The sequence below is a fragment of the Myxocyprinus asiaticus genome, chromosome 15 (assembly GCF_019703515.2).
Source record: "Myxocyprinus asiaticus isolate MX2 ecotype Aquarium Trade chromosome 15, UBuf_Myxa_2, whole genome shotgun sequence".
Taxonomy (NCBI): Eukaryota; Metazoa; Chordata; class Actinopteri; order Cypriniformes; family Catostomidae; genus Myxocyprinus; species Myxocyprinus asiaticus.
The window spans coordinates 23,078,596-23,101,739 of record NC_059358.1 but is presented as its reverse complement, the minus strand read 5'-3'; the positions used below and the strand labels follow the sequence as shown (position 1 = coordinate 23,101,739).

At 38.4% G+C, this 23,144-nt stretch overlaps 1 protein-coding gene across 3 annotated transcripts; it reads left to right on the top strand.

The window, feature by feature from the left end:
* Nucleotides 1-80: 80 nt before the first annotated feature.
* On the top strand, nt 81-23,017 carry ptpn3 (protein tyrosine phosphatase non-receptor type 3). Of its 3 annotated transcripts, none has more exons than XM_051718668.1 (27): nt 81-445; nt 2,196-2,230; nt 3,468-3,639; nt 4,455-4,562; nt 4,696-4,738; nt 5,605-5,683; nt 5,765-5,809; nt 5,900-5,952; nt 6,628-6,745; nt 6,824-6,911; nt 7,069-7,157; nt 7,492-7,555; nt 7,791-7,921; nt 9,124-9,249; nt 9,882-9,995; nt 10,446-10,536; nt 12,288-12,365; nt 12,529-12,585; nt 12,668-12,824; nt 14,110-14,273; nt 14,390-14,480; nt 15,788-15,852; nt 16,414-16,554; nt 17,593-17,721; nt 22,050-22,195; nt 22,274-22,409; nt 22,610-23,017. In XM_051718668.1, the coding sequence occupies exons 3-27, from the start codon at nt 3,496-3,498 to the stop codon at nt 22,688-22,690; spliced, it is 2,538 nt and encodes an 845-aa protein (XP_051574628.1). In that variant the 5' UTR covers nt 81-445; nt 2,196-2,230; nt 3,468-3,495; the 3' UTR covers nt 22,691-23,017. The 3 variants fall into 3 exon arrangements, with proteins under 3 accessions (XP_051574628.1, XP_051574627.1, XP_051574625.1); XM_051718667.1 differs by having other exon boundaries at nt 2,193-2,230; XM_051718665.1 differs by lacking the exon at nt 2,196-2,230 and having other exon boundaries at nt 82-445.
* Nucleotides 23,018-23,144: the final 127 nt, after the last annotated feature.

The window sequence follows — 23,144 nt, the reverse complement described above, 5'->3', positions numbered from 1 at the left end:
TCAGGCATGGGAGACAGCGCCCTAGACAGGCGGGCACCCGCACCTGAGATTGCGCGCACCCGTCGGAATTCCTCAAAGTTCACGCTCAACTTGAATCACGCCAAAAAATCAAGGCTCGTGTAAACTCGGAAGTCTCCCTAATATGGATTAAATTCACATGCATATTACGGAATTTGAGAAATGAGTGTTGTAGTTCAATCCACATTACCAATACGAAAGGGAAGCCCAATAAATTACATTTTCTACAAGTTCAAGTTACAGTTCTTTTGATCTCCTGGGCAGCGCAGTGACGCTGTGATTACCCGGAGAAGAAGAAGAAAATAACATATTGCGGAAGTTCACCGACACCTGCAACCGTGATCGCTTTAACATGGAAACTTTGCTCACTTCACGGGGAATATAAGAACCTCTAGCGTCGTAAACACATTGTGAACACCTCAAGCAGGTAACTTTCTAGACGCTTTTCTGTACTGTAGCAATGTCCCGTTTGGACTCCAGATTTGTGGGCTTCCCAGAAGAAGGAAAAATGCCTATGACGTACAGTATATCTGCCTTTAAAATCAAGAGATCTGTCAACTAAGCGATTCTGTCTGCGATATTTTGTGTTTAATGCCAGCCGAAATGTTTATTTCAGTCAAAATGTTCGTGTAGGACTGTACTGATTATATTCAGCTCGGTCCGATCCGGACGGAGGCAGTCGTTAACTTTCGGAGCAGTTCGGTTCAGATTCACAGGAGCTCGAGAACAGATCAGCATTCACTCGAGTCAGAAATGTAAGACGTCACACCCTTGCCCTTATCTTCTGCAAAAAGAGCTTTTTGCTCGTGTATCCGTCTAGTCTTGCTTTCGTGTTTCAGATACTTTTACATCACCGTATTTTAGGTCGAAAAGGCCATTGTTTTAAGTGTGGTCTACTAAAGTGACATCGTCCCTTTATATCGTGTATTTCAAAAGTGAGCTCGAGCGTGCAGTGCTTGTAACTGAGCTACTGAGGTGAACATTAACTTTTACCCGTTTCCAAACGTGAGTGAAAGTAAAAATATACTTTAGAAATCTGAAGTAAAATATTGCAGTTCAAAATCTGTTTTAAGTAGGTACTTATTTTCTAAAGTATGTGTGGTATACTTTGTTTAGAGAAGGGGTGAAACCAGTAAAGTTCCTCTAAAGCCTATGTACTGCATTATTGGATTCCAGAGCGTCCAGTGTCAGATCACCAACAGTAAATTGTAGTTTCTGTTTCTAAGGCACCAAATAGTGATTCCCTTAAAAACTAAATATGCCAAAAGGTTTCTTCTACAGTTAAGTTTAAGAGTAGGCTTAGAGTATAACAAAATGTTAGCTCAATGTAGACGTCAATGGAAAGTCCTCATAGTTATAGTAATGCCATTGTCTCAAAAGAAGTTTGGTTATGTCTGTTTGCACATGTGTGTGTCCGAGTTTGTGTATTTACATAATGGATGGTCTCTATGGATAGTAAAATATTTCACATTCCTGGATGGTGATGGGTGGCAGAAAGAAGAGTGTAAAAACAATGCAGGAACATGTTTAGACCTATAAAGTTAGTGTGAGAGAGAAAAGGGAGATGAGGATGTGTAATTGAAACCAAACGCTTATAAATGAATGGTATTAAAGGGATAGTTAACCAAAAAATTCTCTCATAATTTACTCTCTCTCATGCCATCCCAGATGTATGTAAATTTCTTTGTTCTGTGTAACACAAAGATTTGTAGAAAAATATCTCCGCTCTGTAGGTCCATACAATGCAAACAAACAGGTCAGCAGCTCCAAAAGCACATAAAGGCAACATAAAAGTAATCCATACGACTCCAGTGGTTTAATCCATGTCTTCAGAAGTGATATGATAGGTGTGGGTGTGAAACTTTTTTACTATAATTTCTCCTCTCTACCCAGTAGGTGACGAGGGCGATGTGCTCAAAGAGTGCGGCAAAAACAAAAGAAGAAGAACTCTTAAGAGAGAAGAAAGCTTAGGAGGGCTGTTTGAAAGTTTAGATTGACAATAAAAAAGGACTTAAATATTGATCTGTTTCTCACCCACACTTATCATATCACTTCTGAAGATATGGATTAAACCACTGGAGTTTTATGGATTACTTTAATGCTGCCTGTATGTGCTTTTTGAGCTTCAAAGTTTTGTTTGAGATATTCTCTTAAAAACCTTTGTTTGTGTTCAGCAGAAGAAAGAAAGACAAACATCTGGGATGGCATGAGGGTGAGTGAATGATGAGAGAATTTTCATTTTTGGGTGAACTATTCTTTTAATTCTTCTTTTCCAGTATGTAGCTCTGTTCTGATATCACCAAACACTACAGTGCCTCAGGATGGTTAAAGCTCATTGAAACTTTTAAACTCTTAAAATTATAAATAGGCCAACTTCTTTCAAAATGACACTCTGAGAAATGTTTTATTGCTTTTGTCACTTAAATTGGTATATATGATTTTTTTTTTTTCTTTTTTTTTTTTTTTCTTCTTCCTGTGTTGAAATGTTTGGGTGGTGTGTGTGTGATTACATCTTCATACATTGCAATGAATGTGTCATAGGCTGAGTACCTGTGTGTTGACCTGTTCATTCATCAGTCGGGCTGGAACGCTGTCTCCACGGGAATTATAATTATGATTACGATCCCAAAAGGGATTTGCTGTGGCCTTGTCATCATATGCAGTTCACTACATGTCTTTGATATGTCTGTTGCACACTGGATTAGAATGTACCTTATACACAGAGTTGGGAGGGTTACTTTTGAAATGTATTCCACTACAGATTACAGAATACATGCTGTAAAATGTAATTTGTAACGTATTCCACATCAGTAATATCAAAGGTCTTACTAGAAAAAATAAATTATGATCCAACGTGAATTTTCTTGATAAAAAATATGATCGTGCCTGGTAACGTGTATGTAAAATGACTAGAAATAGCATTTTAGCTTAGCGTAAACTGACAATTTACACAAGGTTTATTTCTATTTCTTCTGCTCCAAACTTACTTCAAACTAACTTCTCTGTCTGCTCGTATGAATGTAACACATCATAAGAAAGTGTTTCACCGCTGTTCAAACGCTCTTTGGATTGCATCATTTATATGTAGTATATAAATGTTTTCCATCTGAAAGGATTAAATATTAAATGAAACAAATGACAATAAAATGCAAAGTAATCTCTTCAGTAATCAATATACTTTGTGAATGTAACTGTATTCTAATTACCAATGATTTAAATTGTAACTGTAGTGGAATACAGTTACTTATATTTTGTATTTTAAATACGTAATCCCGTTACATGTATTTCGTTACTCCCCAACCCTGTATATACATTTGTTTCATAAAACATGTTGGAATGCTATGTACTGTATTATTCATGCATGTCACAATATATTATTACACGAAGTCATCGTATTCGTCATCATCTATGTTTATGTGCACATTTGGAATAAGTCCTTGTTTTGGCAGGTGTGCGTATGTGTGAGAGTGTTTGGAGATGACATCCTCATGGTGTGTGCTTGGAAACAGGATCACTTCTCTTGGATGGGCCGATCTGTCCAAAAACACACACATGCCACGCTCCAGCCTACCATGTGTGGTGCTCTTCCCTGATGGCACAACCCAAAATTTTACTGTCAGTGTGAGTATGAGTATTATTATTTTAGGATGAGAGAGAAATGTAGCTGTCAAAAAAGGAAGCCAAAGAGAGAGAGGGGAAATTTGCATGTGTCTATGTGTGTCTATGTGTGTGTGTATGTGTGAATATGCTTTCTTGCCTTTATTGGCATTTAGAGGGTGGAGATGGATGTTATACTGGTGCTCCTTTTCTCATGTTCCAAACTGTGTTGCTGCAACCTTGGCTTGATACTCTGAGGGACACCCACCCACCCACCCACATGCACACAAAGGCACACATTCGTCAGGCAGAAACAATAGTCATGACAGAGTCAACAGAAAACAGTATCTTAAATAGAAATGAGGGCGATGGCACCGAGGCCTCAAAATAAAATTGATTGTCAAAATAAACATTTTATTTAAAAGTCAGTTTATTATTAATTGGTGTGTGACATTTTGCTTTCTTATTGTATTTTAAACTGCGAAAATCATTTTCTTAATCAGTATTTTTCTCTTGTTTTCCAGTAAAAATATGCGAACACTAAGTCTTTTTTAGTGGCGTTTATGCTAAAACAAGTAAATAACTCTTTGCCAATGGGGTACGTAAGCTGTATTAAGTTGATTTTATTATTTCATTGGCAAATTTTGTTAGATTGCTCTAAAAACATTCATTTTGCTTCTCTATTAAATGGATCTTATTTAAAAAAATACTGAGTTGACTGGAAAACAAGACAAATACGGAGTTAGAAAATTAAGTTAAATTCTTTTTGCAGTGTGATCATTACAAAATAAATGTAAAACACAATTCCTCATAGGACAGTGTGTATGATTGCTTTACAGAAACATGATGCTGGTCATCTGTTGTTTGACTTGGCTTGTGAACACTTAAACATAGTGGAGAAACAGTACTTCAGCCTGCAGATCAGTGAGGACACCTCCAGCTCTCCGGTAAGTCAGTGTATGTGTTTGAAATAGTTTATTGCTGTGTCCCAGAAATAGAGCAACTTACTTTATCTTTAGCATCTACATGATTCCACACTGATATAGCTGATGCATTAATGATGAATACCTGCCATTTCAGAGGTGGTTGGACCCCAACAAACCCTTTAAGAAACAGCTGAAAGGTGAGAGAGAAAGTAGACACATACAGACTTATCAGTATGGCCACCCGGAATCTGTGAATTTGTTTAGTGTTTTCTGGGCCAATTGTGAAAGGAAATCTGTTCAATGGATTTAAAAGTGGTTAAATGTTTTAAACGGGTCACAGATGTAACCCTAGTGTGTGGTGTAGCTCGAGTGGGTACCCCGGGTAAGGTCCCACTCATATCATTTCCCATCACATCCTGCCTCTTTTCATGTACTGTCTTTATCAATAAAATGGCAAAAAGACCAAAATATATTTAGATGTCTTTCTAGGGAAAAAAAATGAAATGAGGAAGGAAAGTCAAATAAATATGCAACAGATTGGGGGGTTGTGTAGAATTTCACAGAAGACAGACAATTTAATTCTGTGGATATCTGAGGCTTTCTGCAGGAAGTATGTGGGAGTAGTTTCTGTGTGGCCCTCCTCATCAACTGCAGACATAACGATTAGCAAAAGTATTCTCTTGTGCACACATGACTGATGAATGTTTTATGAGTTTATCATGAGAGAGCAAAGAACGTTGTTTCCCCTAAACACACACCAGAAGCCACATGTTTGTTTTCCTCATGAGAATTGAAGGTGGCTGATTTAATTAATCAACTTGCTTGAGTCATCAGACGTGATGAGCATTCACTCATTCACAAGAGGTGATTGCTCACCTGCATTTTTAACACTTTATGGATTATAGATTAGTTTAGGTTTCTGGAGGATTGCCAAAACCTCATTTTCTTTCCTGTAAACTCTTTATCCAATCAGTGCATCTCTGTTGGCTGCATTATGTTTTGGTAGATTATCCTTCCTCTGACTCCTTCCTCTGCTCTCTCTCTTCCACTGTTATTCCCTCAGGTTCTGCTCCGTTCTTTTTCATATTTAGAGTGCGGTTCTTCATCTCTGACCCAAACTCCCTCCAGCATGAACAGACCAGGTACATTTCCCCATATATGTGCGAATGAAATATATATATTTACAGAGTAAGAGGTATTCTAACCCTTATTTGGTTTTGCAGGCATTTTTATTTCTTACAAATTAAGAAGGACATTCTTGAGGGGAGGTAAATATTTACTCACTCTGTGTCCATTATTTTGTTATTTACTGAATGACTGATGGAGAGTGTAATATCATGTTGCTTTGTTAATTGCAGATTAAAGTGTCCTCTGAGCTCTGCAGTGGTACTGGCCTCATACGCTGTTCAGTGTAAGTTGGGGAAATCATGCTTTGGCTTCGTAATTGGTAGCCCTGCCATAGAAACAACCATGATACAGCTGAGAATGTAATTGTGTGCTAGAGGGAGACTCTGGTCTTCAGCAGGCAATAGCTAGGGTTTATGGCGCTGTCAAAAATAGAGAATAAGTTGTGGATATAAAATCACTGGCTATGTTCGGAATAGCATACTACCATACTATTAATAGTGTATATTGCTTTATATAGCACTGTGTGCATAGAACAACTGGATAACCTGCCAAAATGAGCAGAATATAGCTGAGCATATTGCATGGAATAATGTATCCCACAAATATTCCAGTGGACTTGACCTTCCATGTCATGCTTTTGAACATCTCTTTATTGACTCATTATTTGATCAGACTGCCAAATGTCAAGATATTTTTAACACAAACCTGGATGAATAATGTAAATGAACCATTTTTATTTCCAATAAAAGTAATAAGCAATGTGATGTGGTTATGTCACAAGCGTAAAGAGTTCATATGGCAACAATGTAGCATGCTACAGTTTAAAACATTTATAAAGGAATAATGCCCACTGTTTCACTTACTATAAAACATTTTTAAGTAGTAAGCTTACATTCTATTCCAAAAGTATCCACTGTTTCTCAAACACAGCATTTTATTACTCTTGTTTGATTAACAGCTGATTTTGGAGACTACGTCCCTGAAACTCCCCCTGAATACCTCAGTCAGGCCCATTTTCTCCCTGATCAAGACAAGGAGTTCCTTCTTAAAGTGGAGTCACTGCATCCACAACACAAGTAAGCAAGCACACACACACACATACACTCATACATACACTTATAGTTATTAAATCTGCATGTCTGAATATGTTTCAGAGGTCTTTCCCAGAGTGAAGCTGAGTTGTGTTACTTGAATACAGCGAGAACATTAGACCTCTATGGAGTGGAGCTACACAATGCTCAGGTGACACACTATTATACACATGGATTGAAAATGCCTGCAGTTTATCTGACTCCTTTTCAAGATCCAAAGAAGTTATTTATAAAGTTGTTTCGTTGAGGGTTAAGTTTGTAATATTTAATTAGTTATTTAATGAATTTTCTTCAATCCTGGACTGTAGGATGTGAGCAACCCCGCCCTCTGGGTGGGGATTACATCAGGGGGTGTGGCCTTGTTTTGCAATTTAATTTGCTCCAGTTTCTTCCCTTGGTGAGTTTAGACCAATCAGCTCTTTTCTAGGCAATGCGTTTGATTTGTGCGCTGTAAAATGCAAAATGTTAACCTTTGTACATGGATGTTTAAAGCTATCATAATAACACACATTATAGTGCTTTGGCTCTATTTGCCAGAGTGGATCTTTGCTGTTATTATCATTACAATGGAAACAAACACACACTACCATTGATGTGGTACAAACTCTGCAAGAGTGCAATAACAGTCATTAGTATAATTACCATCACTGCAAACTGTAACCATTAATTTGACTTTGGTGTACATCATTTTTGAAGAGGAGCATGTTTTTAAATGAATGTATTTTTTTCAGGATTAACATCATCAAAATATCATTCAAAAGGAAAAGGTTCTTCGTCCACATACGGCGGAAACATGTACGACACGCAAGCATAATCGCATGGTTTTCATCATGCTCATCCTTCACTTTAGAAACAAAATAACATGCATTGTCGTATTACAACCAGACACTTGATGGCTTTAGAGACATTCTGCTTATTGAATACTGCAAAAGCAACATCCTTGTCTTTTTTTTTTTTCTGCTGATATCTGTGCGGTGTTGGTTTGAAGTTGTTTTTCCTTATTTATGCATGTGTGTGTTTTCACATCCAGGGTGAGCTGGGCCACCATGTGGTTTCTCTCTCCATGCCAAACTCACGTGCCTGTAAGAACCTCTGGAAGTCCTGTGTTGACCATCATACATTTTACAATAGAAAGCCCTCTCAGTCAGAGTCAAAACTCAGGTACACACGTTTTAAGCAGTGCCACAATTAAGTCATACTAAAAAAATTACTGCGTGTCCTGTTCTATGGCTATAATTAAAGGGATAGTTCACCCAAAAATAATTATAATTAATTTAATAATTATATTTATCACACATTAGACATTTGCACATATACAGTGAAATTCTTTTTTTTTCACATATCCCAGCTAAGCTGGGGTCAGAGTGCAGGGTCAGCCATGATACGGCTGAAATGAAAATTCAGAAAATGAAAATTCTCTCATTATTTACTCACCCTCATGATATCCTAGGTGTGTATGACTTTCTTTCTTCTGCAGAACACATTTGAAGGATATAGAAAAATATCTTAGCTCAGTAGGTCCTTAAAATGCAAGTGGATGGTTATTTCTCTTTTGAAGCTCCAAAATCACAGACAGTCAGCATAAACATCACCCATACGACACCAGCGGTTAAATGAATGTCTTCTAAAGCGACACGATTGCTTTTAGTGCAAAAAAGATAAATATTTAAGTCCTTTTTTTAACTCTAAATCATGCCTCCGGTCAGCAGGGTTATGCAATGTGACGTAATTGCATTGGCACTTGAGACATGAGAACTGACACATGTGCGTCATAGCTGGAAGAGCAGCGCTGTTTACAAGTGAGGAGGAGGAACGCTGTACAGTAGCTTGGTTGGTTTTGGTTTAGATCTGTATTGATCTGGTGCGTTTGCGTGCTTTATCCTTGATGTCTCAACTGAGTGGAGAATGTGAGAGTACGTCGGTATCCATGACAACGCGAATACGTCACACGAGAGACCGCTTGGACTCCACCCTCTTGTGAAGCTTACCCTCACGTTGGATTATAGTACATATATATTGATATTTTTCGCACCAAAGGTGATCGTATTGGTTTAGAAGACAATAATTTAACTGCTGGAGTAGTAAGGATGACATTTATGCTGACTGTCTGTGATTTTTGGAGCTTCAAAAGAGAAATCTCCATTCACTTGCATTTTAAGGACCTACTGAGCTATTTTTCTATTTTTCTTCAAATATGTTCTGGTGAAGAAAGAAAGTCATATACACCTGGGATATCATGAGGGTGAGTAAATAATGAGAGAATTTTCGTTTTTGGGTGAACTATCCCTTTAATGTCTATTGGTGCCTCATCCAAATGTGCATGTGTGTGTGTATGTGTTCATTTACAAATATTTTTGTTAAAGATCTATCCCCCTGTACCGAAAGCTGATTGGTGAGAAGACGTTGAACCCTGCAGTCAAGTCCAACTCAATGGAACACCTGGAAACCAAGAGCCTACCCTCCCGGTCACCACCCAACACACCCAACTGGTAACCATACTCAAAAACTCTAATGCTGAGTATAATCAGGATGTTCAACTTCATCCTTGTGCGTCAATAAAAAAAAGTTACTCAGAGGTCCTTAGTGGGCAAAAATGTCTGTGACAAAAAACTGCCATAATAATATTATATATTAATATTATTTTCCACTTTCAATTAATTAGTTCATTTTTTTTTTTTTACCAACAACAGTCCTGATCATAACTACCAAATATTCATTCATTTTCAGGATTTTAACTCTTTAAATGCCAGTTTGTTTACATAATGCCACTGTTGTTTTTTTACACACACACGCGCACACACAAATTTCTCAATACATATACAAAACACACTCTGACATCCATACCAACACACCCACACAAATTTAGCTGCATCATTTATTAAATTGGCCTGCAGTGCTCTATAATACAGCAAACAGAAAATATTAAAAAAGCATGTATTTGCTCCATAGGCTAAACATGAGAAAAACTGAGCCATCTGGTGGAAAATATAAAACATTTAAATTTTGAAGCCAGGGCTCCTGAATGAAAGCATAATATCATAGAATTCATGATTTTATGCTTTAACCTGTTGATGTGCATTAACCTGGGTTCTGTTTTAGGTAATTATTTCTTCCATTTTAGGCGAAGTCCTCGATTACGACATGACATTCGTAAGCCACGCCCATCTTCTGTGGACAACCTGACCAATGAAATGAGCTATGTGACAGAGAGTGAAGACGTGTTCTATACTTACAGGCAAATTCATTCTACATAGATAAAGGCACACACTGAACCACAAATATGATATGTATTCAATAGTAATAACACGGTAATGCTTAACAATAAGGTTCCATTTGTTAACATTAGTTAACTACATTAGTTAAGATGAACTAACAATAAACAATAATATTACAACATATATTAATCTTGGTTAATGTTATTTTCAACATATAAAAAAATTGTATTTGAACAGTGTATTAGTATATGTTAACATTAGTTTAAGCACCATGAACTAACATGAATTAACAACAAACAATTGTATATTTATTAAATAACATTAACAAAGACTAGTAAATGCTGTTAAAATTATTATTCATTATTAGTTCATGGTACCTAATGCATTTACTAATTTTACCAAATGTAACCTTATTGTAAAGTGTTACCACTAACACTAATTGTAACTTATTAAAACTGATTACACTGAAGGAAACCTCAGGAGGATGGGAAGACAAGCAGTAGTTGGTCCCATAGTGATGATGTCATTGCAGAAGAGGACGACTTGCACCTGTGGGATAAGGTGAGATGATCATATAATGCGAGATCTGTACAAATATGGTTCACATCTCAGTCTAAACACAAAGCACTGACAAGCAGCAGAAAGACTGAAAGGACAAAAAGCACATTTGCTTCCAAATTCTCATTACTATAATGTGAAAAAGAATGTTATTAATTACGCTAAATGTTAATATTTATACATCACGCTATTATTTCTTGTATTGCTGTTAATTTTTAAAAAATAGCTTTAAAAAACTAATTGTGTCTGGATGGTGATTTTTATTACTGTATTACATTAATGAGAATCTAATATGAATCATCGATCAGAATAACAAACAAGTGAAACACCTGGAAAGAAATGAGAATTGAGGGAACGTACTTTATTGCTTTATGAAAAATAATGTCAGTGCAAAACATCTTGATGAACCTAAAACATATGCTTTATTTTCTTTATGCAAAAAAATGTTGTTTTTATTTTGGGGTAAAATATGTTCTTGACAGGCCTTGCAAGATTAATTCTGGAGCAGATTTTAGTCTAGAACAATCTGTGATGTAGTCAGAAACACTACATGATTGGATTTTAGAAAACCTGTCAAAAAGCTGTTGAATTGTGCACGCTAAATGCAAAACAGCACTGCACCTAAAACAAGTCAAAATAATGTCCAATGTTTGTCATTCTGACACGTCCAGCCAGTTTTTTTTTTTTTTGGATTTTTCTCCCAATTTGGAATGCCCAATGTGCTTTTAAGTCCTTGTGGTCGCATAGTGATTCGCCTCGGTCCGTGTGGCAGAGGACGAATCCCAGTTGCCTCCGCGTCTGAGACCGTCAACCCGCACATCTTATCACGTGGTTTGTTGAGCGCGTTGCCATGGAGACGTAGCATGTGTGGAGGCTTCACGCCATCCACCGCGGCAACCACGCTCAACTCTCCACGCGCCTCACCGAGAACGAACCACATTATAGGTTATATTATATTATTATACACCCCATGTGACTCTACCCTCCCTAGCAACCGGGCCAATTTGGTTGCTTTGGAGACCTGGCTGGAGTCACTCAGCACGCCCTGGGATTCGAACTAGCGAGCTAGCGAACTCCAGGGGTTGTAGCCAGCATATTTTACCACTGAGCTACCCAGGCCCCTCACGTCCAGCCAGTTTTAATGATATGCAGACATGCTGATGTGTGATGATTCACTAAAAATGTATCTTCCAAATCACAAGACCTGGGGGTTAAAATATTATAAAACTGTGTCAGACGATCAGTGTGCTGGATGGCTGAGAATGAGGCTGGCTGGAGTCGAGCACAACTAGATCTGACATAGAGGAGCAATATTGTGTAGAGATCACGTCATGAGACAGTCATTGCTTGTTTGATTATTTGTTCTTATCTGGCATGTTGTATAACAAACATCTGAATAGATAATGTGTAATCTTTTTGTAGCTTAGAGTTCAGCTGCCTCCATTTTCTGATCCTCTTTGTCAATTTTCTGTCCTACTCACAAGGGATTTGTGTTTGTGTGTACAGGTTTGAGGGCCATATGATTTAAAATGACTTTACTGATGTAGTGAAATCTAATGGAAAAATGTCTAGGACATTTGAAAAGGCTCATAAATCAGTTAAATTATGTTTTACTTTAAAGGTTTCTGTGAGGCTTAGGTTTATGGATATGGTTAAAGGTCTGCTATAGCAAATATCATTACCTCCATACAAAAACGTCTATGAGATGTCCTCACTAATGGAGTGAAACAAACGTGTATGCTTGCTCACCTCAGAGTGTGACAGCTGATGGAGATCTGCTGCTTGTGAGAATCAGCTCAGACCAAGATGGGAAGTTTGGCTTCAATGTTAAAGTGAGTGTGTGTGTGTGTGTATATATATATATATATATATATATATAATATATTAATAATATAATATGACTTGCCTATGTATAGTCATTGTTCACATTGCATGCAGCCATATATGATGTTGAGATCATGTAGCATAATATGGTCATGGTTGGTTGATCATTAGGGAGGTGTGGATCAGAAGATGCCCCTGGCCATCTCTCATGTTAACCCTGCATCTCCGGTAAGCTGAAAAGCCAGACTGTGTTTGTACCTGAATGGGTACTTGTTTTTGTGTTTGTACAAATATTGCATGTGTTTGACAGGCTGGTCGCTGTGTGCCTCCACTGATGGAGGGAGATCAGGTGTTGTTGATAAATGGACGGGACATTTCAGAGCACACACATCAGCAGGTGGTCATGTTCATCAAAGCGAGCCGAGAGTCACACAGCAAGGAGCTCGCCTTGCTTGTGCGCCGCAAAGGTAAGATTTATTTTGAGTAAATATGCATGCCTTTTTGTATGTATGTGTTTTTAAGTAAGTTGAGTTTGATTGGAAATATGGCACCTTAAACAAATTTAAACAGTGGCCCTAAAAGTATTTAGACACTTTATTGACACTTTGCTGTCTAAATGTCATTTTATTAGATACAAAATATCAAAACTGAGTGGAATTTTTTCAATTACTTTTAACCAACTGGTTGGTCCCAAGGTCATTTTAGTGGTTCAAACAGGTGCTCTAGCAGAGTAACAACTGGTTTAGATCATCACATCAACTATGGCTATTAACCACAAAGTTTGCCAGCCAAAAAAATCTTTTGATTTTGAACAATGTATATTTATTTATAATCTGAAGTCTTGACTAATTTCTTTTTATGAAATGTTGATATTTTGTTATATAATGCAACTATATGAATACATTAAAGGAATAGTTCACCCTAAAAATGAAAATTCTCATTTACTCACCCTCATGCCATTCCAGATGCGTATGACTTTTTCATCTGCTGAACACAAAGATTTTTAGAAGAATATCTCAGCTCTGTAGGTCCATACAATGCAAGTGAATGGGTGCCAAAATTTTGAAGCTCCAAAATCTACATAAGGGCAACATAAAAGTACTTCAGACGACTCCAGTGGTTAAATCAATGTCTTCTGAAGTGATATGAAAGGTGTGGGTGAGAAACAGATAAATATTTAAGTCCTTTTTTTTTAACTATTACAAATTCTCCTCCCTGCTCAGTCAGTCTCCACTTCAGTTTCACTTTCCCATTCTTCCCCTGTTTTTGGTGATTCACAGTCTTAATGCATATCGCCCCCTACTGGGCAAAGAGGAGAATTTAGGAAAAAAATGACTTAAATATTGATCTGTTTCTCACCCACACCTGTTATATTGTGTCTGGACACATGGATTAAACCACTGGAGTCATATGGATTACTTTTATGCTCCCTTTATGTGGATTTTGGAGCTTCAAAGTTTTGGCACCCATTCACTTGCATTATGAGGACCTACAAAGCTGACATATTCTTCTAAAAATCTTAATTTGTGTTTTGCAGAAGAAAGTAAGTCATACACATCTAGGATGGCATGAGGGTGTGTAAATGATGAGAGAATTTTCATTTTTGGGTGAACTATCCCTTTAAGTCTGGCTTAATTGCCCAAGTTCTTTGAAGCTACTCTAAATAGCCTGATGTTTTTTGTAGTCCTGCCAGAAACGGTTGTTGTTGTTTTAAACAGCCTCATATTGATGGCATGTACTGTTTCTTTACAGGTGTTTCTCTGCGTGCGGAGCCCACCCTACAGTTAGTTGGTGGCCTCACCCTTCCAGGTGAATTATCCCCGCTGTCCAGTCACCCGTCTGGAGAGACACTAGAAGAGTCCATGACCCGTCTAGAGAGGGGATTGGTCACCGGCACACTGCTTCTACAGTTTGAGGTTTGGGTTTGTGAGAGGTGGAGTGTTTTGCAGCATGTCTCAGTTGGCATGTGTATGCAGTGCTGATAATTGTTATCCATGCATGTGTGTGTCTGAATGTGTTTTATTACTCACAGAAGTTGTATAGGAAGAAGGATGGAATGTTAATGTCTTGCGCAAAGCTTTCTGAGAATATGGACAAGAATCGATACAAAGATGTATTACCATGTAAGTTGTATTGCTTTTACACCAAAACAAGAACCTGTATCTCATAGTAAAATAATTCTGGCAAACTTATCAATACCATCAGAAATGGTTTATATGTTTGTTGTTTAGCTGCCTTTGATAGTGTGTGTGTATATATAATATAATATCATTAATATAATGTAATGTAATGTAATTTGTAGGGATAGTTCACCCAAAAATGAAAATTCTCTTATCATTTACTCACCCTCATGCCATCCCAGATGTGTTTGACTTTCTTTCATCTGCTGAGCACAAATGAAGATTTTTAAAATAAATTTCACCTCTGTTGGTCCAGACAATGCAAGTGAATGATGACCAGAACTTTTCAGGCCCAAAAGGCAGTATAAAAGTAATCCATATGACTCCAGTGGTTAAATCCATATCTTCTGAAGCGATTTGAGTGGTGTGCGTGAGAAACGGATCAATATTTAAGTCCTTTTTTTAAAAAACTGTAAATCTACATTTTCACTTTCACTTCCACATTCTGGTGTGGAAGTGACTTTCACTTTACTTTTATGCCTCCTTTATGTCATTTTTGGACTTTCAGAGATCTGGTCACCATTCACTTGCATTGTATGGACCAAAAGAGCTGAGATATTTTTCTTAAAATCTTCATTTGTGTTCAGCAGAAGAAAGTCATACATATCTGGGATTGCATGTGGGTGAGTAAATGATGAGAGAATTTTCATTTTTGGGTAAACTATCCCTGTAATATGATATGATATGATCTAATACAATATATACAGATACATCCTTATATAAAATAATATAGTATAATGAAACTTTGAAATATATAAATAAAGGGGCTATATTTACCCCCTGGTAAATTGTTTCTTTTCTTTTTGTTACCTTCATGAGGGCATATCTTTTCTAATATGTAACACATAGCATGTTGTGCAAATGCTTAAATTGAATGAATTTATTGAAATGATCACAGTGCCTAAAGGGGCAATATTTTTTTTTGTCCCCATTTTGTAAACATCATGGGCAATTTTGTCACTTTCGTGCCATTTTTGCCCCAAGCGCTGGTTAATTTCTGACCCTGATGCAAAGATTCTATTTTTACTTGAGATTGGTTACTTGATGACCATGATAGGATTGCTGAACAAAGCAACCACACAAGTAGGTCAGGGATAAGGTCGAGTAAATCATTTTATTAATTTCTGTACAAGCTTTTGATTGTGGAGTGAGGCATAATGCTCTTTAAAACTAGTTCGAGGAGAGGCAATTCAAATAATCCTTAAATCCCCACTTCCTCATTCTCTGCTCTTTCACTCCATTCCCTTCAGATGACATCACCAGGGTGGTGCTACAGGAGGACGGGGATGATTACATCAACGCCAGTCATGTGAAAGTATGGATTTCAATCTGTCTGCCTTGCACTCATCAGTATTTCATTGTAAAGTGCACTTTACAAAAACGTTTTACACATGAAGAAAGAAATTTACCATTGAAAAATGTTTAAAATGATGCAAACTCACATGAGATGAAAAAACTGAGAAAACACTATTTTGCATAAGGGTGGTTACCCCTCATGGTTGCTGCCATATTGAGATCACCAGTGAACAGTACTTGCGTTATCTTGTTAACTCACATTTTATCAGACACGTACATTTATATATGCAAAAAGGGTACTTCCACAATGGCATCAGTAAACTAAAACTGCTTTGTTGTGATGCTGCATCCATGCAGATAGCCATCAGTTTGAGGTCCAAGACCACTGTTGTATTGACCAGTGAAACATAAAGTTACATATTTCACAAAGTGCATCTCAGAGCATTGCTTTACACTTCTGTCATATGTGTGCTCATTGCACAGAGTAATTATTGTTTCTAGATGGTGTTTTTTGTATTTGTAATGTCATTTTGGTTACTTTGGATGACAAATTGAAGACTTTGATGTGTGTGTGTGTCAGACTGAACCAGCAGGTTGCGTGTTGCCATACATAGCAGCTCAGGGTCCATTGCCCCACACCTGTACACACTTCTGGAGGAGTGTGTGGGAGCAGGACGTCAGTGTCATCGTCATGCTAACCACACTGACCGAGAGAGGACGGGTACTGCACCAAATCTGCACACACACATCTATATAGTAACTACAGCTTATACCTGTACAAACCAGGTTTTTTACAGTGTGCTGCAATATTAAAGCGATAGTTCACCAAAAAAAAAAAAAAGCCTTTGTTTACTCACTCTCATGTTGTTCCAAACCCTTATGCCTTTCTTACTTGTGTGGACACAAAAGGAGTTATCTAGCAGAATGTCCAAGCTGCTCTGTGACCATTTAATTTTATTGCATGGATATGATGAAAGCGATTAATGACCAGGGACAGAGCAGCTTGGACATTCTGCTAAATATATACTTTTGTGTTACACAGAAAAAAGAAAGTTATACAGGTTTGGAATGACATGAGGGTGAGTAAATGAAGAAATAATTTTTATTTTCAGGCCAACTATCTCTTTAGTAAACTTGTTTTTATATTATTGTGGGGACTCTCCATAGACTTCCATGCATTTTATGGATTTTGTACTGATCTAACGATAATTTCTATCCCCTAACCCTACCCCTAAACTTAACCCTCACAGAAACCTTTTTGCATTTTTACATTTTAAAAAAAACCATTGTTTTGTATGTTTAATAAGCCATTTCCCTTGTGGGGACCGCTGGCTGGGCCCCACAAGGTAGGTGATCTTAGGTTTTACTATCCTTGTGGGGACATTTGGTCCCCACAATGTAGTATAAACATGTACACATACACACACACTCATAACCTGAACTCACTTTTAAAATAAACAAGCACATACAAACAGGGGCTCACAAAGTTGACACACACACACACACACACACACACACACACACACACACACACTACCTAATCAGACGATACCCATTAAACACCCATCACACACCTCCAGCTCCCCAAGGACAGCTTATTGTGACTATCCTGTTCTTCGGCTTGACTGTTGCTTGGTTACCAAGCGCTCTGTATTCTTTTCCAAAGGGATGATTTAATAAACTCTGTGTGTGAGGGAGGGAGAGAAGGAGTGTAATTGTTTTTTTGCTGTGCTCAATAATCTCTTTTCCATTTCCACAGACCAAGTGCCACCAATACTGGCCGCATCCTCCTGAAGTGAAGGATTATGGGTATCTTCAAGTGTGCTGTCACTCAGAAGAGTGTTACCTGGCATACGTAACCAGAGAACTTACACTCACAAATACTCAGGTAACAAAAAGTATAACGGACAGGACCCCTGGGCAAAACAATGAGAAAGTTTAATAGAACTTACAACAGCAAATACAATCAGTCATATGTAGTACCTGCCTCACTGAATATCAACTATTACAACCTCAAACAGATTTTGATTGAATAATCAACAGCTGTATCTTTGGTGCAGATGCTCTAGAACCAATTTCACTCACATGTTGTTCCCTCCATTTTTAGCCTAGTCTTATTTTTCTGTGTTCCCTATACAAATGTTTGCCAATACTCATGCTTCTGTCAGTCCCATTACACTGGAGTTTAATATTTTGTATTAAACCAAGTATTCTGGCTATAGGCATTTTTATGTGAAAGCCATTTGTGTGTAAGAGAATGTAAACATGGCATTTGTGTGTGAGATGGTGAACCTGGCAAATAGGTCATATACTGTTGTGGCCAAGAGCACAGAACCATATACACAAATGTATATGCACATACATGCTCACACACTCACTCACTGACACACACAAACAAACTATCATTGCTGGAGAATGGAGACCCATCTGTTGTCTCTGTTGGTGGGAGTTAATCTCAGCATGGACAGCAGACGGAGGTTACATCACACATTCATTGTCCATATAGGGTGTGTGTTTGTATCGGATGGAGAGATAAAGAAATGGGAAGAAAGGAGTTGAGAGGAAAGACCTGTGGATTGTACTCACAGAAAACCTTTAAGCTAAAAGTAGCTCCTAACTCGGAAATTTAAGAGCAACACTTCAAAATTATGGGCATGTCACTTTTAGGTCAGGACTCATAAATGTTTAATGTAAAATTATTTTATAGAGCATTTTAATGCAAAATGTAGCTCCTAAACCCATGACAACTTAGAACTTGTCCTGAAGACTCCTAAATCCTTAAGAATGAATCACAAATGATTCAAAGCATGGATGCTGCCGTCAATCCATGTCACAATCAAGACAATGTATTTTAAAAATCGCAAGGGTGTTTTCATCATTATAAACTTAGTTTGGGATGCAATTACCCACAAAACAACCAGATTACACCAGAGATAAAGGTTTTGAGTGATGTTAACAGAATCTAGCCTACTATTTGGGGTGAAGTATATGTAGCCAATGTGGGATAAATCTATATTTAATTTGTACAAATAGGCTACATCAAAAAATATTCATTTGCTGTGTATGATTACAATCATACAAAACAAATTAACCAACTAGGGGACAACAGAGCTAAAGGTCCCCCTGGGTAAAAGGCACTTTATTTTAAAGGAGGCGGTAGGAACCGGCTGAACAGTCAAAGTAATATTTAATGTAAAAATTAAAACATAAAGACAGAAACAAAAACACATACATGTCAGCTGCGTGTGGCTCTCTCTCTCTCGAACTGCCGCATCCGGCTGGCTTTATCCCTCTCCTCGGCTGATTAGCCCGATTGGGGGCCGGGCGTTCGTAGTCACGGCCTGGACCCGTCCTCCTCCTCGTCACACTCCTCCCTCCCTTGCCTCAGTCCGGGGAATTTTTATGACGTACACCCCCTTCCCCGGCCCCGCCTGCCGGCAGGCTTTCCCTCCCTTCCTCGTGATCTGGGAGGAAAACAAGGGGAGTGAAAAGGGGAGAGGAAGAGAGCGAGGCGAAGCGACAGAGAGAGAGAGAGAGAGAGAGAGAGAGAAAAAAATTGCCTGCCGGTTCTCAGACACGCTGTCAGCTGGTCCTCGACCACTCCTCCACCCTCTGGCGGACGACAGATGCTCCTCCCTGGGCGGACAGCAGCGAGTCCTCCGACCCCTGGCAGATGGAACTACCCTCCGCGTTCTGGCGGCCGGTAGCGAGCCCCTCCGCCCCTGGGAGCGGTTCCACCTCTCCAGGCGGCCAGCAGCGAGCCCTACCTCCCCTCGCGGACGGCGGCCATTTCTCTGTGTCCAGGCGGCTGGCAGCAACTCCTCCATCCCCTGGCGGATGGCCGCGGCTGCTCCTTTGGGTGGACGGCAGTGGTGAGGACTCCACGACAGCGCATCCCTCCTCCTTCCTGGGTTTCGGCACCAATGTAATGGTTAAAATGGGCAAGGAGGAGGCGGGAACCGGCTGAACAGTCAAAGTAATATTTAATGTAAAAATTAAAACAAAGACAGAAACAAACGCACACACGTCAGCTGCGTGTGGCTCTCTCTCTCTCTCGAACTGCCGCATCCGGCTGCCTTTATCCCTCACCTCGGCTGATTAGCCGATTGGGGTCCGGGCGTGTGTAGTCACGGCCCCGCCCTCCTCCTCGCCACAATTATTTTTTATTTTCACACAAATTATGTTGCTAAATACATAAATGTAATATACACTTCCCGCTATCTGTCTATAATGAATTTGCAGAAATTATAGCGGTTCCCTGTCTTCCAATCACTTTGGGCCTTAATAGAGAGCATGTTCATTAGAGGCAGACAGATATATCGGTTTTACCGATTAATTGTGCCGATAGTTGCTTTATGGTATTACTGATTTTTGGCAAAAATCTATGCTCATAGGTGCAGATAGTGTTTTTTTTTTTTTTTCTCTGTGGCAGGCTCTGGAGGACCCTACAGTTAAAACTGCTTGATTCTGCAGTATAACAGCAGCGTTTAGAAATGAAATAAAAACAATTACTGACACCGTGTTGGAATTTGCTGCATCTAAATCTTTAATTATTGACAATATTCATCCATATTTATATCCTCGCTTCAGTGCATATTTTGTTATTTTAATTAGATAATCAAATGTTCTAAATTTAAGCGAGGGCATGCAAAGAAAAATGCAACTACATGGAAATATGCCCCATCAACACATACATTATATCCCAAACTTCATATCTTGTATAGAGCAATATAGAATGTGGCCAAATCTTTGGCATTTCAAAATAAGAGTTCCCGGTGTGTTCAACGCTTTTTTTATAGTTAAAAGCCACGTGTTATGCACCACATCTTCATTTTTTTTTTCTAGTTATTATCTGAATTTTGGTTGAACAATAAAATACATCTAATACATTTACATTTTTAACATTTCTAGAAATTGATTTTCAGGCCCTGATTGAGGGTACAGAACAAAATGGCCATGAGTGTGTTTATAGCCAACTGCTTGCGAACAAATTATTTATTTCTATGCAATTTGTCACAAAAAGTGAATTATTTTCAGTCCTCAGACTGTGACTCATTTATTCAAGAAAAAGAACGTAAAGATCACTTGTCCCTTTTGCCCCCACTTACAAAATTGTGATAAAACTAAGGGGAATGCATCAAAAATGGCTGTGTATTTAGTCAATACAGAGGTGAAATGCTGTTCTAAAGGAATAGTTCATCCAAAAATGAAAAACTTAAATTTTATAACAAAATCTGTGTGACTTTCTTATGCGGAAAACAAAATGAAAAATTTAAATCAATATCCCAGTCCATCTTTTCAATACAATGACAACTTACAGTGACCCTCTTTAAAGCTTAAAAAGGACCGAAAAGTATCTTAAAAGTAGTCCATGCGGCTTGTGCGTCATGAAAAAGCAAGTTCTGGCATGAACTCGCTTGCCATTTTGAACAGGCTTCTCTCATGCACTCGTGAATGCACAAAAGACATCAAGATTTTCACTGAAAATGACTTTCAATTTTGGGTTGTTTCTCACTTTGTCACAAACTAGTCATTATCAATTAACATTGTACTGAAAAGACAGACAGGGATATTCATTGTCTAATTATGCTTTTGTGTTTCACATAAGACAAAAACTCACATGGTTTTAGTATGACATGAGGCTGAGTAAATTATGACAGAATGTTTTTGGGGGGGGGGGGTGTTCTTTAAAGCTAAAAGTGTATCATTTCTGCGCCACTAGTGTTACCAAATGGAATTGCAAAAATAAACATTGTTTACAAACAGCTTTCCCGAATACACCCTCCATCACCATTGATCGAAAAAACAGAAAGCTCCTGACTAAACTCGCACCATTGGTTGAGGCTGGTTGGGACGCTCAAACAGAACAATGTTTTAAAGTGCCACTTCTAAGTTAAATCAGTCTATGAATTGTGCATATTAAGCTGGGGTACGAGAAAGTATTTTAACAGAAAAAATTATACACATCAGCTTTTAAGGATGACAGCAAACTGAATCTGATAGAAACATCAGTTGAGGTGTTTTTTAAACTGCTATTTGTATGTACACTTAAAAAAAAACAAAAAAACAAATCATATAAATATGCTTCTTTATAAGGCAAAACACAGGCGTGCTTAGACTTGTCTATGCCTTTATGCAAACTCATTCAAGCATTCACTCTCGCTCAGTCTCATACTATTTCTCTCCCTCGGTTACCCCCTCCCCCTTATTTGACAGTTGGGACAGCAACGCTCGATCACTCATTTGCAGTATGTTGCCTGGCCAGATCATGGGGTACCAGAAGATTCCTCAGACTTCCTGGATTTTGTCCAGTCGATGAGAAGCATGAGAGGGGAGTCAGTGCCTCTAATGGTCCACTGCAGGTGGGCGAACTTACAAGCGCACACATAGATGTCATCAGGCGCTCATCTCACGATAAGAGAATGTTTTTTTGTCTGCAGTGCAGGGATCGGGCGGACAGGTGTGTTGATCACCATGGAGACAGCCATGACACTGATGGAGAATGAAAAGCCAGTGTATCCCCTAGAGATCATTACCTTGCTGAGAGAACAGAGGGCCATGCTGGTTCAAACATCGGTACATATGCACACAGACTAGGACACACAAGCCTATTACATATGTATTTAGTGAGAACATACCTTCAGATCAAATGCAATAAATAATGAACTCCATACTGAAGTTTTGCACTTGGATCAAAGGATTCACGCTCATTAAATCTTTATTGATTTATTGGATCAGCTATTGCTACTTATTGTGTGTGCATGTTTGTATTTCAGTGCCAGTTCACCTTTGTGTGTGAGGCCATTCTGAGGGTGTACAGAGAGAGATTTAAACAAAGCCCAACACCGAAGAGTTGATAAGAAGAGAGGGACAGGACGGGAGTGTTTGAAAATACAGATGAGAAGGAAGAAGACCCGCTACTGTGATCAGACTGTCAATAAAGATGGATGAAAATAGATAAAAGGGGCAGGGGGCATGACATGATAAAGACAATCTGTTCTCTTATTGTGGTTCTTCTGACAGCTGTGTGGATCATGGAGGAACATGATGCACTTTGACACTTAAAGCTTATAGGATATCCTGCAGTGCACACTCACAGCACACTATACATCAACAAAAGCCACTACTACTACTAGAATATTTAAATTTACCTCTGCTAATAATAATAAAATGTGTAATTCTTATCACGTTGTGCCTCTTCTCTTATTCATGATGGCATGGGGGATGCTTGAGGTGGAAACGTGCGTGCATGAAATGCTGACGATTGGCATGCATACTGTGTCATAATATCAGTCAGAGCTGACGCAATTT

Coding starts and splice junctions, on each gene's coding strand:
- ptpn3 (XM_051718668.1), top strand. CDS start 3,496: ATGACATCCTCATGGTGTGTGCTTGGAAACAGGATCACTTCTCTTGGA. Junction 6,912..7,068: donor TGGAGCTACACAATGCTCAG/GTGACACACTAT, acceptor CCTGGACTGTAG/GATGTGAGCAACCCCGCCCT. Junction 14,481..15,787: donor ATACAAAGATGTATTACCAT/GTAAGTTGTATT, acceptor CATTCCCTTCAG/ATGACATCACCAGGGTGGTG.